This window comes from Chanodichthys erythropterus, chromosome 3, assembly GCF_024489055.1.
Source record: "Chanodichthys erythropterus isolate Z2021 chromosome 3, ASM2448905v1, whole genome shotgun sequence".
NCBI lineage: Eukaryota > Metazoa > Chordata > Actinopteri > Cypriniformes > Xenocyprididae > Chanodichthys > Chanodichthys erythropterus.
The window spans coordinates 59,542,265-59,560,819 of NC_090223.1; the positions used below are offsets into that span (position 1 = coordinate 59,542,265).

Sequence of the window (18,555 nt, forward strand, 5' to 3'; positions counted from 1 at the left end):
CAAGAAAGAAAGTGCAGTGGGTTACACCACAAGTCTCTTATCTGGGACACATTATCTCAGAATGACAAAAAAAGGAAGGATCTCTCCGGACAGAGTGGAGCTGGTAAAGAGATTTATTAAACCAGCCACCGTCAAAAAAATGCAGAGATTTCTGGGACTGACCGCATTGATGAGGTACATGATTGTTTGAAAACAATTGAAACTGGGACTGATCTGTTAGATACGGCCCTAGAAGCGGGGGATAGTCTATATGTTGACGGTTCATGTTCTAAACCATCAGATGGTGTATATTTATGTGGCTATGCAGTTGTTAGATTCCCTGACGAAGTAGTAGAAGCAGAAATCTTTACGATATAAATCATTGATTCTTAGTACACGTACAGTGCAATCCATGAATTTGCCAAAACATGGAAACAAAGATATTTTAAGACAGCGAATGGAAAAGTAGTAGCACATACTGATTTGATAGGAGATTTAAGAGATCAGTGGATAAACCACTTGGACTAGTCTTAAAAGTTAAGACATGCTAATGTAATTGAAATTGGAAAAATAACATTGATTACCCCTTAACTGCAAGTTGGTGAAGCTAGTTCTTAAGACACAGTCTTAATATCGTGACTGAGCCCCAGGTGTGGCGGCAGACATCTTAGGACAGGAAACTGGACAAAGCCGGTTTCAGTTTCTACTCCGGTAAGTTCAAGAGTAGTTTGAGTAATCTCTGGTTTTTCGGGCTCATGAAGGTGGATTGGTTTTTAGCGGGCTTCATTGCTATGGTAACTTACGCTACATGGCTACAGTTAGAGATTACAAACCCAAACTCGACCAATCAGCTGTAAGTAAAGTGATACGTATCTGATGAAATAAAGCCACTCCCCCTGTATCTGCTTGTCTTTTGCTGCTAATTATTAAATATATTTATATAAAATAAATTAAAACTATAAATAATTCATATGACAAATTAAAGGGTTAGTTCACCCAAAAATGAAAATGATGTCATTAATGACTCACCCTCATGTCATTCCAAACCCGTAAGACCTCGGTTCATCTTCGGAACACAGTTTAAGATATTTTAGATTTAGTCCGAGAGCTTTCTGTCCCTCCATTGAAAATGTATGTACGGTATACTGTCCATGTCCAGAAAGGTAATAAAAACATCATCAAAGTAGTCCATTTGACATCAGTGGGTTAGTTAGAATTTGTTGAAGCATCTAAAATACATTTTGGCCCAAAAATAACAAAAACTACTACTTTATTCAGCATTGTCTTCTCTTCCGGGTCTGTTGACTCTTCCACAGTGATGATGCTTCTTCTTCTTTCCTGTTTTAAGGCGGTTGGCATCCAGCTTATTGGTGCATTACCGCCCCCTTCTGCTCTGGACAGTGACGCTGCTGACCAGAGGTTGCGTTGTAACTTTGTCCGTCATTTTGACGGACAGGGTCGCAAAAAATCCGTCATAATCTATTATTAGCCATCATTTTAATTTTCATCTTTTAATTATAATAACACATTTAATTGCTTTTATTTTTGTTCACATTTGAATTGGTAATTCAAACGTGAAATTTCTCTGTACTGTACTATAGGCTACGTGTTTGTAGCCATTAAAGTAAACGTAGTTTCATATTTATGTTTAAATAGTCCTATGTTATGTTTTAAATTCATTCATCTATTTGATTATGAAAAGTGAAGAGCATGAGTAATAAGATGCATCATAAGATGTGCAGTATGTTGGGAGACATGGAGTGTGTCAGACATGAATTTGACCACTTCATGAAGTTTTATTTTGTAGAAAGCTTTTCTTTAAAGTGAATTTCGTTTTGTAAAAAATGTATCTTAATTTTAATCAATGTTTCATCAATTGCCTGAATGTAATAAATAAGAAGCAAATATAGTAGAAAATATAATCATGACATGGAGGCGCGGGCACAATCACTGGCGCGTGAACTGGAACACGTCTTACATGAATGAACCGAAACTCAGCTTCTGAGAAACTAGCTTCTGGGCACTTGCCTGTGCAGTATTAAACGCATAGCAAAAGATTCATGCCAGTTTCATTTTTGTTCTGGATCCAGTGCTCTGCTGCTACATTGGAGCGCACTCGCTACTACCTGAACAGGGGTGTGAATTACAGTTACAATTTATTACAATAGATCACCCTCAGTGTAATCTGTCAACGTGACAGACGGCCTTCAGATTTTTCCATCAATGTTAAAAAAATTCCGTCAATGACAGATAATTTTCGGTTAACGCAACCTCTGCTGCTGACGGGGGTCATGCACACTTATGCACCATTTTAACAAATATAGCAATACCAAAATACAAACAATGTAGAATAGCTTGAATACAGCGTGTGTCTCCCTCAGACTGTAAACGAAGCTCGGGCACACCAGCACTGTCCAGAGCAGAAGGGGGCGGTAATGCACCAATAAGCTAGATGCCAACCACCATAAAACAGGAAAGAAGCATCATCAATTTCAATGGAGGGACAGAAAGCTCTCGGACTAAATCTAAAATATCTTAAACTGTGTTCTGAAGATGAACGGAGGTCTTACGGGTTTGGAACGACGTGAGTCATTAATGACATAATTTTCATTTTTGGGAGAACTAACCCTTTAATATAATTATGCCTATTATATTAATTGACAATATTAAACTTTGCTTTTAAATTAAAAAATATATAATAAATGCATAATATATAAACATTAAATTTACATGTATTCTTTTGAGCTCTTTGTGAAACTATATTAATTATTTGGTCTATTTGTTTGATTCACATGCATTGATATAGTCAGATATTTTCTCAATCTTTCACTGCATCAACGTGCTTTGTAAATGCATTTAATTTAATTTTTTTCATAATCTCTTAATCTTCAGAAGAGACATGAATTGTACTGTGTTGTGCCCAATTCTGACCCCATGCCAAAATATTACCCCCCTCGTTGAAGTTGCTTTCTGCTTGCCTAATCCTAACCCCACGCCTAATACTTAACCTACCAATACTAGGGGTGTAATAATTTGGCAGGGGTAGGAATTCGGCACAACAACGGCTCTCTCGTGAGAAGTGAATCAAACTGATGTTCTCCTTGTTCCGTATGATTGGCTGTTTGCCGCACGTGTCACACTTACAGGTGCACACGCATTGCAAACTCTGGATTAAACCTGAGTTGACAGAGAAAGTTTATACCGAGCTTTGTGCAACAGTTGATCCTGATCTAAACCAGGTTGGGTTTATCTGGATTTGTCAACTCCAAACCTACTTTGAAAATCTGAGTGTGTTCAACTAGCTTCATGTTACAGGCCACCGGTCTTCATTTCTGACATGCTGTGTTTGAACATTTGTAAATGAGATCAGAAAGATTTTTCACACTATCACAAACTCAAAAATCATATGTTTTGCGTCGTTTATGGTTGCTCAAATTGCTCAAACCGAGAAACCATAAGGAGGTTTCATAGTTAAAAGTTTTTTGTCCTTTTGTAGCGTTTAGCGTCTGCTGTAACATTAAATGTTGTCTTAGTACATATTAATTATTATATTCATTATTAAACCAAACCAAAATACAAAACTTTCACTAACACTGTGATTTATTTTATTGAGTGATAAGCAGTGGGTTCAATCAGTGACATTATTAGATTTTATATCTGGCACCTTCCTGTCACCTCCTCAACCTGCTTCTCTTAGTGTTTTTACATGTAGAAAAGGTGAAAATTGTATCACACCGTCCAGTTTTTCTCTGAGCTCCTGTTGCAGTTCTCGATTCAGCGTAAATGTCCTACAATGGTGACATTTTTCGCAATCACGGCAGAAAATCAAAATACTGCCCTAACATCACTAGCAGATATACACAAACCCAGACTAGAACTGAACATGGCGTGACGCCAGCTTCACATTCTCTATATCTGCCTCCTCGATGGCAGTCAAGTCTTTCAATTCAGTGGAAAATCATTAATCTTCATAACATAAGGATCACGTCCAACATGTGTTGCACAGTACAGACTTTTCTCCATCTCTTCCATTCTAAGTTTCACTGCTTGCCCTCCACCTGAATTTCGCAAGTCACCAGAACCAACGCTATCTCACGACCAATTCGTACTTATTCTACAAGGTGGCTATTTCGTATAAATTCATACGACCTCACTCGTGCGAATTCGTACGATTTGTCTAAACCCCAGTGACGGTTAGGTTTAGGGGCGGGGTTTGGGGTAGGTCATTCGTATGAATTCATACAAATTTGTCAACTCGTAAAATACATACGATTTAGCAAAAAACGTATGAATTAGTACGAGTGAGGTCGTATGAATTCATACGATTTAGCCACCTCGTAAAATACGTACGAATTGCCGTGAGATCGGGTTGCCAGAACCACGGGATTGCAAACAGCCTATTGTGTGAAAAAAACATGAATTGTGTAAATGGTATTATCACAACAGACGGATGAGGTGTGAATTGTGTTAAGTGTTTTGATAATGTGACTTAAGATCGGACAATAGGATGTTAGCAACCGTAAAAAACTGAACAAATTTGAAACAAACTACTTCCAAACAGATTTCAGAATAAAAAACAGCTAAGAGTCAGTGTGTTTGCTGATGTCTGACTGTGACCGACACTTGAAAAGCAATTTAACTTCCTTTATTTCAGAGAAAGGAAGTGAAAGAAATTTCAGAGCTGCTGTTCAACACGACAGTTCAGAAGAGAAAAGTCTTCAAATATTGTTTGAGGTGAGTGCTTCATCTTTCTTTTGTTGTTTTCATCTAGTTTAAGAAAAAAAGAGTCCATAAATACATACAATATTTTCACTTTTAAATGCAGATCTTTGAATTGTGAGATGGGAAAAGTAGGGCTGAATAATAATAATTTATAATTAACTGACACATAATCTGTGCTTTCACACATGTGCTGAAAACTACGGAGCCCTGAACATGACATGCAGGAAAAAAATAGTAGGCTAAATCGTGCGCACGATTAATAAATCGAGGGAACAACTATGTAAAGCGTGCATCATGTGCAGGGCTCCATAGAAAACATCTGAAGCTTAGAGACGTTTATCTGAAGTAAACTAACCCTGAAACATCTCTGAGATACAAACCTGCTTTCTGGAAAGTGTAAGTGTGTGTGTGTGTGTGTGTTTAAAAACAGTGACAGGAAGAGCAGCACATTGACTCTCTCTGGTTTGAGGCTGTGTAATATGGAGTGAATTTTGTCTAATAATTTGCGCAAGTACCAAGATTCACACATACGTAGCCAGTTTCACATGCATGAAACCTAATTCACGTGCATAAAAAAATTCATCTGTGCGAAAACAATTATATACAATCACAAAAAGCAATTCACATGCACAAAATAAAGTTATATATTCATAAAATACATTTCACACACGCAAAACACAATTCATAGAACAGCTGTGCACAAAAGTTTTGAATGTTTGAAACTTATGAGTTTATCCTCACATTCACGTGTGAATCATCTTGGATTTGTGTGTGTATTTCTGAGACAATCCTGGCACCAGTTTCCTCCCACCGGGCCATTCATACTCTTTAGCCAATCAGATTGAAGCTTATCAATCGACCAATCATTATCACGTGAGGGCTTGCTTACTTGGGTGTTACATCATCAGCTATGGCCCAGTTTTAAATCACTCAGAGGTACAGTTTGATCGCTTCATCTGTGTTTACTGAAGTAAGTGAAGTTAGAGATCAGTTGAAGCTATAGTTTATTAACTTGTTTACTCTGAGTGTGAACATAAACATTTATTTTAGGTACTGATGGATTGTTATGTTTACTTAATAAAGAATTATTCCTGTGCATATCATACAACGTTAGGATTTTACATTAATAAACTCCATAGAAAGCATAACAATGGTTTGACTTGATGAGAGATGTTGTATATAAATAGACGATTATGAAAATAATGTTTATTTATTTATTGAGGATAGGAAAGAGCAATCACAGCTCGAGGTGTGCAATAAATATCATCTGCTATAATATAATAATTGTTGTTTTAATATGCGATCTAATCGAGTATATCCCTCACACACAGAGTTTTGAGCACGTATACACTGTGTGATGTAGTAGATGGGCGAGGATTTATAATGCACACTTTCGCTGCAAGATTTAGTCATATTTATATAATTTTAATATAGTTAATATGTAGGCCTATCGCACAAAGAGTGCAGTTTTTCTTTAGATATCAGCATGATAATAAATGTGACACTGATTTTATACAATTTTAATAAACAAGTTAATATTAAGTGAATTGTATTTTAGATACCATATTGCCTGTTTTTGCTCTTAAACCAACGAAAATAGTTCAAAACAAAACCACAGCGCAACACACAGCGGTTACGGCTTACTGAAGGAATCAAATTTTTTAATGAATCAGTTGAATCTATGATTCAGTGACTAAATAGATTATTATAGTCAAATGCTTCGTTGCTGAATGAATCAGCTGTTTGAATTTCAATGACTTGCTGCCACCTAGTGGCGACTTTGTATCTTTTCATGTTTAAATAATTTCAAATATCAGTATTTAACTTTTGTTTAAAATATCAAAAGATTGTTTATGCATTTGTAACTACAGGTTATTCATTTGTCACCTCAGAGCTGCATTAAAGGGATAGTTCACCCAAAAATGAAAATGTGATGTTTATCTGCTTACCCCCAGCGCATTCAAGATGCAGGTGACTTTGTTAGAACACAAATGATGATTTTTAACTGCAACTGTTGCCGTCTGTCAGTCGTATAATGCGTGTTGTAACGTCTGGATGGATCCGTTCTTGTCAATAAACTTTGGAATTTTCAGAATGCTTTTAACTTGGTGAACTGTGTTTTTAAATCACTAAATCGGCTCCAGCCAACTGCAACTTTTGGCATTTTTGTGGACCCGTGAGGTTAAACAAAAAACTCCAACTTCCAAGCTCTGGAGACTTCAAAAGGATCACTCCCCTTTTTTGGGCCCAGAGACTGACCAGCCAAATTCCACACACACACACACACACAAATACACGTACATGCACACACAAAATCATGCTTAGAAACTGTATGTACAGTTATTCTCAAAATATGACCCTGCCAAAATGTACCCGCCAGGTATGTCAAGTGCATGTATGATTTCCTAGTGTTTAGACTTAGCAAATGACTGTAGTGGTGCTAGTGTCATTTCTAATGATAAATTTGTCTGTAAACCATAACTTCTTTTATACAAGTTTAGACTCTGTTGAATGAGTTTTAAATAATGTATGTTACATAACTGGAAAATGCAATGTTCTATTTTTAATGGTACTGTGGAGAAAATACACTCCTGTCTGATGTCTCCATAAATATTGCAAATCAACCCGCAAGACAAGACAAAGAAAGTTTGCCCGCCAAACTTTGCAAACTGACCATTGGTTGTCCCAACCAAGGAGGTGTGTCGACTTGTTTGTCCATAAAGACAGGCACAAACAGTTGCGCTTTCGGGACCACCATCTTCTTCAGCAAAAACTAACTTTCAAGTCCTCAGTTCAAACCTTCCCACGTAAACGGAAGAAACCAATGAGGCTCCAGCCGCACTGAACTGAAACTCGACACGCAGAACCGATGCAAGTAACCGCTTCTTATTTTAGATAATGAAACTGATTTCTGTGCTGGCTTTCAAGGACTTTCAGTGAGTTTTGCTACTTGTCTTCTCTCTTTTCCTGCCTTTACCTTCGCTCTTGTATATGTGTATATTCTCTGTATATATTTAGACGTATAACCTCTGTAGTAGTAGTATATATTAAACACATTATATTCATTCTCGATTGTTCTTTTGCTCATTCAACAAAAACCAGGTCACTTTAACGTTTCGATCCGGTATCCTTGCTTTACGCATTGATGCTAGAATAGTAAGTCTTTCTCGTGGCCAGAGGAAAAAACCTTCCTTTTTATACTAGTCTATGAGGAGCTAACGGTTTGCTGGACAAACTCATAGTTTCTCTAAATAATTAGTAAACCAGAACTAATCATATATGTAATTGATTATAATTCATTGTAATTAATTCACAATATATGTATAATTCCCTCTTGGGTCGGTATATGTATTATAGTTAATCATAAAGCTTTATGATTTATTATATTCATATATTTAACCCATAAATTAATTAAACCTGTACTAAATCGTTACAGTGTCAATGGGAACTTCTTTTATAAGAGTAAATAAAACTTGCTTAGACAAATCCAAATTAAACCTTGCGGCTCGTGACGACAAATTGATGTCCTAAGACACAAAACAATCGGTTTGTGTGAGAAACTGAACAGTATTTATATAATTTTTACCTCTAAAACACGACTATGTCCAACTGCGTTCAGCATCCGGTTAGTGAGTTCAACCGGCAGTTTCAATAGTATAGTAAATTCCCAGAATATTGTTTACATTGCGTCAGCGACTGGCTTCACTTTAGACCAATGCAAGATTTCAAAGCTAATGCCAAGGCATGCGTTGCTCCTGACTGTTGTCCAAATTGAGTATTCATTTCCTTTGAAAGATTTACATATTATTGACAGTGTACTGCGCTGTTGAGGGTTGTAGTCCAGAGCTGCGATTGGAGCATTTATGACAGTGTGATTCACTAAAGGAACCTGTAGGGGGAGCTTCGCAAATCCTGCTTAGTTCTGTTTTAAAAACTCCTGAGTCAGCTGTCCACAACAGTCCCAAACCTGCCAAGGTACCAGCACAGTTACACGCTCAGAGTAACAAGGGAAAAGAAACCATCAATGACTGTATAACATCAGACAGATCAGAGACGTGTCTGACGAAGAGAGACAGATGACATCAAATACAGCATTTTACATTTCAGTATGCCTTGTGATAATGTAAACAGATGGTAGAGACTGACACATTACTGTAACGCACTATGGTACAGTGAGATCATTTACTGTATTGGCAGCAAACTCTGTTCGAGCACAGATGGTGGCCATGGCCGTGTCATACTGATCGTTAAAGTACTAAACTGAAAGATCATACTGTTGTATTTCAGTGATTAAACCAAATGTTCTCATTACATATCACAATGATCTTGTGCTTGAAACAGCGATTATGTGGAATGAAAATATGTACAGCTAGAATGTGTTACATGTTTTGTGTGTCCTTGACCTAGTTTTCCCCAGTTTTACAGTCTGTTTAATTAGTTCATTTGATTCACCGGTCTAGTTAATAATCCCATCACTTCGTTAAGTTCCCTTTGTTTGTCACATGTGTTTATTAGGAGCAGAGACGAATGAGTGCTCGGAGATCAGAAATTTTGCAACAACTTCGAATCCCTTCAAGAGGAATTCGGGATTCTTTTTCGGGATTCTGATTGGCTTACATGGGCTTAAGCTTTTCGTTACACTCTTGACGTCATACATACACGGGTATGTGCACACATGTCAGTTTTCAGAAGTGTTCATTTACACAATGTTATTTTTGAAACCAGAGAGGTTGAAATGTCTGTTTATGAAAATAGCCGCCCATGTGTAAATGTATAGCTTAAACCCAGTGTTCTCCTTCACTCCTTGTCTGTTCTCGTTTACGCTAACATGTGTGTTATGCTGTCTTTACCCTATTGGAATCTCCTGTGTTTAATTAAAGTATTGCTCGTATCGTCATCTTCATCCTTGTCGTGCTTTTGATATACAGCAACTGAAACAGAATGAAAGCATGAGATCAGGTTTTATGTTACAAGATCAGTTTGGATTTTTGTGTTTTGAAAATGTACAGCAAATAAAAAACCTTACCAGTGGCGGCTGGCCAATAGAGGGCGCTAGGGCGCCGCCCTCCCTGAACCACACACGCAAAATTATAATCATATAAATTATTTAAATGTATATTTGTATGATGTAATATATTAGAAAATCATCTGTGGAAAATATTTTTTTTCACAATCACCATATGTCCTCTGTGTGCACCACTCAATTTCAGCTGAGGGGCAATCGAGAAATCGCCCAAAGGAGGCAGGTCTCTGTAGAATTTAGTCAAATGCCTTTTCAATATATAAATATATTCAAGATGTGACATAAAATTTAGCCAATCAGCGTCCTCAATTCTTATCTGCAATGGGTGATTGATTTTTTTTTTTTTTTTTTTTTGTCGCCCCCAAACTGCTCAAATGAGGGCTTGGCCAGTAGTGGCAATTAATGTTATGTGACAATGGCGGACTCAGGTGTAATTAGTTCCAGACACGAAAACTCTGTAAAATCTCTACTCCAATGCCAGTTTGAGAAGAGAACTTTGGCAGAAAAACTGAAGTTAAAAGAACTGGGTCCAGATCAGCCTGACCTCTTAATCAGACAGCAGACAAGCGAAAAGGGGAAGACGTACACGCGAAGCTACTCTTCACGTTGGTCAGAGCCGGCCCGTTATATAGGCAGTATAGGCAAATTCTAAGGGCGCAATCTCGCTAGGGGCGCCAAAGAGGCCGGATGCGTGGACAGGGGCGGATCTACCGGGGTGGCACGGGGTGACATCTGCCCCCCTAAGAAAAAGCTTTGCCACCCCCAAATTATCATAGAATATAATATGTAAGCAGTGTTTCAAGCACTGGAGCGGCGCTTCAATATGATAACAAAAAAAAATTGAGTAACGCAAAGTAATGGCAAGAAAACACGTCTTTCAATAAACTGTGCATGATGGCACGCAGCGCGCCCAGTGTGCTTCATTAACAAATGACTCTTATGAACCGATTCTTTGAGAGTCAAAAACACAGCGCAGCCAAGTTCACTTACGATTTTTTTCACATATTTGTACGTGAATCGGAAAATTACTGCTTCCCGGCTAGAAATCCTGTGAGAAATGTAGTCCCATCCGAATATGTCTGAGATTTTCGTATTTTTTTTTGGCGAGCTGATTCAGCAACCGCCCGCTCCACTTTCATCATGGATAAAGGTATTTTTGCCATCCGACGAACCAATGACATGAAATCAATACGGAGATCCCGATCACAGAATCTAATAGCAGAGTTGGGGTAATATCTAAACGTATTTTAGCTTTTCTCGATTGCTAACACAAGTGATTCAGTTATCAAAACAGACACATTTCTCAAAACGTTTTAACAATGACAACATTAGGTAGCAAAACTGATGACACACCATTCAAAATCTGAGAGAGCTGAATGAATAATTTACAGGGGTTTTAAACTTACACAGCACACTTTGTAGCCATTTGTTATAGCCTATACTGTATTTGTTGCAGCGTAGAGAAATGATTGCCTAGGGATAGTCTTGTGTCAGAAGACCAATACACTGCTATAGTACTGTACTGTAATGAAATTTAGCCAAATGTGCAGAGGATGCTGAATTTACTTTTACTGTAATTGACAGTAGCTATATTGTATTTTGGTGCATACCAAGTTCATACTTATTTTTCTCATGCTTTTCATCTACTGCAAGATCAATTTATAATAGTAAAATAAAAAAGAGGTATTTTTGTTACCATGTTATATGACTTGATCTCACTAGTGTTCACTAGGCAGTGCAGTAGTCTGTGTATTTGTTATGTTTTGTGTGTCATCTGATGCCAAAGTTTGATTTTGTCAGACAAGAATAAGTTTTTGACTTAAACATTTTATTTTGACCTGGATGTTTGAGGTTTGTGCAAGTTGGTGTATAGTTTTGATATTGTGTTTAGTTGTGAGAAAATGTTGAATTGTTTCATGAATTGTGCATTAGCAATCAAGAAAAACAATAGAGACTGAAAAGTTTGAAGGACAAATTTATGTTGGCTTGTCATAAACCCAACTTCAAGTCTTGTTTAAAAAATGTAAAAACTTTGGTCAGTTAGTCCAGAATACTATAGATGTTCTGGGTGATTGCTAAAGTGTTGCTAGGTGGTTGCTAGGAGATTCTGGGTGGTTGCTAGGCTCTTGCTATGCAGTTGCTGATGTGTTGCTAGAGTATGTGGTTGATAGGGTGTTCTGGGTGAACACACACATTCCCACCTCTGTTAATAACAGAAACTCAAAAATTGTTTTGTTGCTCTTTAACTTGCACTAAAATGTGATTTAAACCATTGAAGTAGCCTGTGTAATTTTAATAAAACTGCTCATCTCCTTTAGTGATACAAGCTCAGACTCATTTAGAAGTTTTTCATATAGTGTATTTTTTTATTTATTAATTTAAAAAACAATTTAAAAACAGTATATAGATAATTTCTGGTAATGCAATGTTTGTGAACACAATTGTGTATGTAAGGCTATCTCCAAAAACTATGCATGAGCGCTTGCTTTGGTGTTGCCACCCCTCATAGACCTCATGCCATCCCTTTGCCACCCTATAAATAATTTTCTAGATTCGCCCCTTTGGATAAATCACAATATAAGGGGGCGCCAAAAAAAAATCTTGCCTAGGGCGCCAAAGAGGCTAGGGCTGGCACTGACGTTGGTACACCAAAAAGGCCTGGCTATGTGGATGCGTTTCTGCTAATGCCTTATTTTGCTTTCCGTGCTTGCTGTTTAAAACAACTGGGGCAGATACAGCATGGACAGTTATGGGAGTGAGAGATATGAAGCACCTTTCTGAAAAAATAAGAAAACATGAGAACACCAGGGCACACATGGATAATTCTGTCAAACTAGCCATTTTGGGAAGAGTGAACATCGCTACTCAGTTAGACGACGGCCACAGGATTGCGATAAGAAAACACAATGCGGAGGTGGATAAAAACCGGCATATTTTATCCAAGATAATTGATTGTGTTAAGTTTTGTGGGGCTTTTGAGTTGGCCTTGCGTGGGCACGACGAAACTGACTCGTCAGACAACCCTGGTATTTTTAGGGGTTTAGTAAATTGTCTAGTGAGGCAACAAAATTCACTAGAGGAGCACCTTAAGACAGCAAACGTTTTTAAGGTCACATCGAAGACGGTACAAAATGAACTGTTGGACTCCATGCTATCAGTAATAAAGGATTACATTCTAGAGGAAGTAACTGCGGCTGATTTTATCGCCATTCAAGCTGACGAGACGACTGACGTCTCCACCCGCTGTCAGCTGGTTCTTGTGCTACGTTACATGGATTCTAATAATAATAATATCCAAGAGCGTTTTTTTGAGTTCTTGACCATTCAGAACGCAAACGCCGAGTCTATCACTACAGCACTTCTGGACAGGCTAAGTACCATACTACCAAATGGACAAAAAAACAAAGTAATTGCCCAAACGTATGACAGGGCTACTGTAATGAGAGGAAGCACCGGCGGAGTGCAGCGAAAGATAATAGATGTGTACACAAATGCTCACTACGTTCACTGTTATGCGCATCAGCTGAACCTCATCATACAGCAGGCGACATCACACATCCCCAGAATTGGAACTTTTTTTTCTGACCTTGGTGGATTTTCTGCCTTCTTCTCCAGGTCACATAAGCGAATCGCCGTACTTGACCAAGAGGTTGCGCACAGACTTCCCAGAGCCTCTACAGCACTTGGAACTTTCAAAGTCGCACTGTAAACACTGTGTACGAACACAAGGATGACCTTTTAAAATGTTTTCAGATCATCAGAGACTCAGGGAACTTTGATAACTCAACTGTCAGAGAGGCAGGGGGTTTTGTGAGGATGCTTGAAGACGAGGCTTTCTGTTTTTTCTTTGCATTGTTTCACAAGATCATGCCAAATGTAGACATGTTATTCAACCAGCTGCAGAAGAGGAACATCGACCCTGTCTACATTAAAGCAGCTGTCCAGGGATTCACAAACAACATGCAAGCAATCAGGTAAATGCCCTTGTTTACTATTGTCTGATAAAGCTGCTGTTGTTAGAAAGATTCGTTGTTAATTTTTATCTATTTTTTTTGGACCAGGGACTCAATCCCCTTTCTCTGTGGGGACAGTGCATCATCTGACTAGCAGCACCAGCCCAAAAAGCGACAGAGGACACTGGGACCAGGAGAACAACAGAGGCTAGCTACAGAGGTAACACACACATACACACAAAACATCAAAAGATGGCGTATAGATTATAATTCTAAAGAAAATGAAATAGTGTAATTATAGCTATATTGTAAGTAATTGTGTGTGTGTGTGTGTGTGTGTAGAAGCAACACATGCAATAATCTTGCTTCTGTGTGTAAGTGGATATAACATCTTTTAGTGACCAATAAAAGGAACTAATCAGTCCAGTCGCATAAAAATAGCCACTGTATTACAATGTTAAGCACTAGTTTGACCAAATAGCAGTCAGCCAAACAGTAAACTTAGCCAGTCTACTTTTTAATTGAATTAAAAAAGATAGGTACTGTGTAGAAGGAAATAATTACATCACTAACTTTTAAGACTAGTCTAAGAAAACCATGTAGCTCGCCACAGTTATAAAACAGATGGGCCAAGTCTTCATAACCGTAGCAAAAAAGTGCTGATCAGTCAAAAGTAGCATGATGTTTCTGTCATCCACACAAATGGTAAAATAAGTACTGTATTTTCTGGACTATAAGTTGCACTTTTTTTTTCATAGTTTGACTGGTCGTGCGACTTATAGTCAGGTGCGACTTATTTATCAAAATTAATTTGACATGAACCAAGAGAAAACATTACTGTCTCCAGCCGCGAGAGGGCGCTCTATGCTGGTCAGTGCTCCTGTAGCATACCCCTGAAAACATAGAGCGCCCTCTCGCAGCTGTAGACGGTAATGTTTTCTCTTGGTTCTTGGTTCTAAATAAATGCGACTTATATGTTTTTTTCCTCGTCAGTTATGACGTATTTTTGGACTGATGCGACTTATACTTAGGTGCGACTTATAGTCCGAAAAATACGGTACATAATATACTTACTTGTAGCAGAAAATGGGTTGTTTTATTGATTGAAATGCTACTGCAGACCTTGTTTTGTTTAGAAAACGAATAGCAAAATCAGAAGTAAACACTGTAAAATACAATGATGAATGTTATGTTCACGCAGAATAACTTAGATTAAAAATGTTTTACAGGTGTGTGATACCATCCTGATTCATACCAAGGAGCGGTTCTCCTTTACCCAGCACCTCGTCAGTGCAACATTGCTGCATGGAGAATTGTTTCCACAACACAGTGTGACGTTTCCTGAATTAGCACTTGAAACAACAGTGGAGGCATACTCCATGCTGAACAAGCCCAAGCTCAAAACAGAACTGTCCCTCATCTATGAGAACCCCGAGTTTAGGGTTGGCAGTGGTGCCGTGCCTCTGTACCAGTTTTTCATTGAGAACAATCTTCAAAGTACTTTATGATCTTGAGAAGACTGACAGTGTCTGTTAATCACTACGCCTATGACATGAGTCAGAGAGGAATCAAGGAAAAGAATCAAGACTTTCCTAAGAAATACAATGACCCAGGATCGCCTTAATGCTTTGGCAATGCTTTCGATTGAGAAGAAACTCATCAGAGACATTCCTGACTTCAATAAGAAAGTCATTGAGAAATTTGTCAATCAGAAGGAGAGGAGAGCAAAATTCCTGTACAAATCGAGCGCAGCGTTAGTTCAGTCAGGCCACGTAGGCATAGTGCCGCGACCAGCTGACGCGGTCAGCTGTCAAATCGCTCCAATCATTACCATTCTCCTATTAGACACGGGACATATATACGTGGCATTGCTGCTCGGTAAGTATGCTCAAACTGCTCGCAACCCTCCCTCCCTCCCCATTATAAGCAAGAACATATTACAGTGCAACTTCTGGTTGTCGTTTTCTTTGTTCCAGATCACTACCTTTAAGTCAATAAGGCTTCAAGTCCGTTCCGGGGGGTTAATGTTAAAGCTCTTGTATGTCCAATTAATTTTGGAGCAAGAACCCCCGTAAGGAACCATACCGCCAAAGACAATTGTGTTCAATAAACTCAGTAACTTGCCAAAGTGGTCCTGTCTGAAATAAGTAAATGCAGGTTTTTTCACCACATTGATTTTCTTGTACATGGTTATCCTCAGAGGAAGTAATTAACTGCGACTTGTAAATTAACTGTTCAGAGATGCTTTAACGAATAAACGTGACCAGATGTTCTTAAACTGTGTCTGCATTTCAATAAATCATATTGCAGCGCTTGCTGAAATTGTTTGCTGTGCCAGTGTGCCACAGTCCCACTTAAGAAAATTTTCACCAGCCGCCACTGAACCTGACGCTTATTAACACTTTCCCCTTGGCCCCTTGGCCTCGTACTCATCGCCACACAGTAATTAGGAGTTTGAGGCAAAATATATATTGGACCCTAATATAAAATCTCAAAATTATTTGTGCAGTTGTAGCTGTGGTGAAAATGCTTTCATGCTACATCTGAGCTTCATTAAAAACACTGTAAATAATACATCTAAATGCATTTCAGATGCTGCTTCTGTTTCCTCCACAGTGCAAACATGGATTTTGTTGATACTAATTTAATGTGATTGATAACAAATCAATGTCTTGTTATTCTAATTGCATTTATTGAATACATGTAGTAATTTACATGGACTCGGCTTCTCTCTGCTCAGGTTCTCTACAAGGGACTCGTACATTAACATTTGCCAGCAACAACATCAGATCATTTGTCACTTTGAGAAGGGCAGTTTCAGTGCTATACAGACCTAAATCCAAATTGAAATGAATCAGAAATGTTGTTTTCATTTAAAAATGTCAAAAGTGGATTAAGAACCACCATTATTTTAGCCAAAAATGGCAATTTTTAGATCAGTCTATAATTATTGAACACTGAAGAGTCCAGACTTGTTTATTTTTTGAAGAGGCTAGACCAGGACGGGCTTAAAATAGGACGGGACCAAGTAAAGTTCAGGTACAGTTTTTATCGAGCCAGATCAACCTAAAAAAAAAAAAAAAAACATTTACAAAACAAAATTCATAAATACACAAGTAAAAGCAAAAATATTTCTTCAAATGCTTACACAAATGCATCTTACCTAAATAAATTTAAAATGTTTACACAAATATTTATATATCAAGTTATTGAATTAATTTCCATCACACATTTATGAATGATGTTATGCATTTATGGATCGTTGAATCTGCATTTGTGAATCGTCACGTGTGTCGACTGCTTTGAATTTGTGTGTGGTATTTTTAAGACCTTCCTGGCACGTTCAAATTCATAAATATCTTTTTTTGGAGGATGTTCTGTTTAGCCAATCACATTTTGATTTATATCATTCACACAAAATACAGATACACTGTCTTATACACCAAAGCTGCAATTCAGATCAATCTGTAATGTTATTAAACAAGTGTTTTAAGTCCAGATATTTCATTTAATAACAACAGTTATGTAATGTGTAATGTGCAGTAACTTTTGATCAGGCATTAAAAACAGCTACCTCCACCTAAGGGTATTTTTGTTTGTTTTTAAACACTAGACCAGGGCTGGCAATTCCACATTGAGTTCTTTTTGCACAACTTACTGTATAATACCATGATAAATTCCTTTTGAAGATCTTGTTATATTTACACACAGGCTTCATTGACATCTTCGTGTCTGACTTGATCTTCTCCACACTTTCTAATATCCCGCCTTTACTAACTGCAAGTTGACAATAATGAATTGTGATTGGATGGCATTTTGTTCTCCAAATATACTATGACGAGATTGGCTACCTTTGTTTAGGCTATTCTCGCGTGACAGAAGACTACTACTTGCTTTTATGATCATCTAGCAATAAAGACAATTTAGGAAAGATGAAATATGGGGCAAAACTTTTTTTCATAATAAGTTGAGACACTAAAAAAAGATCTTTTTCTTTCTGTCCTGCAGCTGCGGATTGGTGAAGGACGATGGCATCTGTAAATTATCTGCTCAAGAACTCGCTGAAAGATCTGGGAGATGCTGAACTAAAGGAGTTTCAGTGGGAATTAAAGAATGAGTGTATATCAAAGTCTGAAATGGAGAATGCAGATAGGTTAGACACTGTGGATAAGATGGTTGCACATTTTGGACCAGAAGAAGCTGTAAAGATCACCGTGAAGATCCTGAGGAAGATGAACCAGAATAATCTGGCTGAGCAGCTGGAGAACAAACACAAGCAAGGTAAAATTAAAATGAAGTTGTTAAATGTGCTGTTTAAAATATAAATAAAATGTGAAACTAATTAATTGATTTTTTATAAATACATTTAAAATAATAAAGTTGTACTATTTTTCTATAACTGATGTCTCTCAGAGTGAATATTTACAGAATAAGTGAATATCTGCTGGCTTTCAGCTCAGTCTTTCGTCTGTTTTGCTTGTGTGGTTTAATGTCACAGTATTTTCATCCTGATCTCTTTGTCTCTCACACAGCTCAGGCTGAGGGCAGTATTGAGGATCCTGCACTTGTTGGACCCAGTTCAAAACCGCTGGAGGGTAAATAATGATCACGGCCTGTACAGAGAAACCCCTGTAGGCCATAATGTAGGCCAGATCAGATGCTCTTAACCACTGCATGTTGTAAATGATTAGTGTTGAATCAGTCTTTCAATGGGCCTAGGTTGGTTCCCAATCTTTTAGAGTGTCGTACCCTCATAGACATTTAACATCTTTCTGCATACTCCCTCTCTAACACTCGGACTGCAGTGAGTGCACCTTTTCCATTATGGGACAATATTTGCCCCGTTAAATTGATTTACAGGTGCATTTTTACCTTCAT

The 18,555-nt window shown here is 37.8% G+C and overlaps 1 protein-coding gene and 1 pseudogene across 3 annotated transcripts in view; both read left to right on the top strand.

The window, feature by feature from the left end:
* Positions 1-18,555, top strand: part of LOC137006055 (zinc finger protein 721-like) — a 970,851-nt pseudogene that overhangs the window by 767,064 nt on the left and 185,232 nt on the right.
* The window catches only part of LOC137006186 (NACHT, LRR and PYD domains-containing protein 3-like), a 40,484-nt gene continuing 26,344 nt past the window's right edge, over positions 4,416-18,555 (top strand). The window contains exons 1-8 of one of the 3 annotated variants that reach the window (XM_067366767.1): positions 4,416-4,434; positions 4,634-4,713; positions 9,217-9,364; positions 13,589-13,698; positions 13,786-13,897; positions 14,907-15,555; positions 17,686-17,958; positions 18,210-18,272. In XM_067366767.1, coding sequence (XP_067222868.1) covers positions 17,706-17,958; positions 18,210-18,272 — 316 coding nt within the window. In that variant the 5' untranslated portion in view covers positions 4,416-4,434; positions 4,634-4,713; positions 9,217-9,364; ... (2 more) ...; positions 14,907-15,555; positions 17,686-17,705. Of the gene's footprint in view, positions 4,435-4,462; positions 4,714-9,216; positions 9,365-13,588; positions 13,898-14,906; positions 15,556-17,685; positions 17,959-18,209; positions 18,273-18,555 lie in introns of those variants that run through there. The other 2 variants (XM_067366759.1, XM_067366776.1) reach the window with 2 other exon arrangements.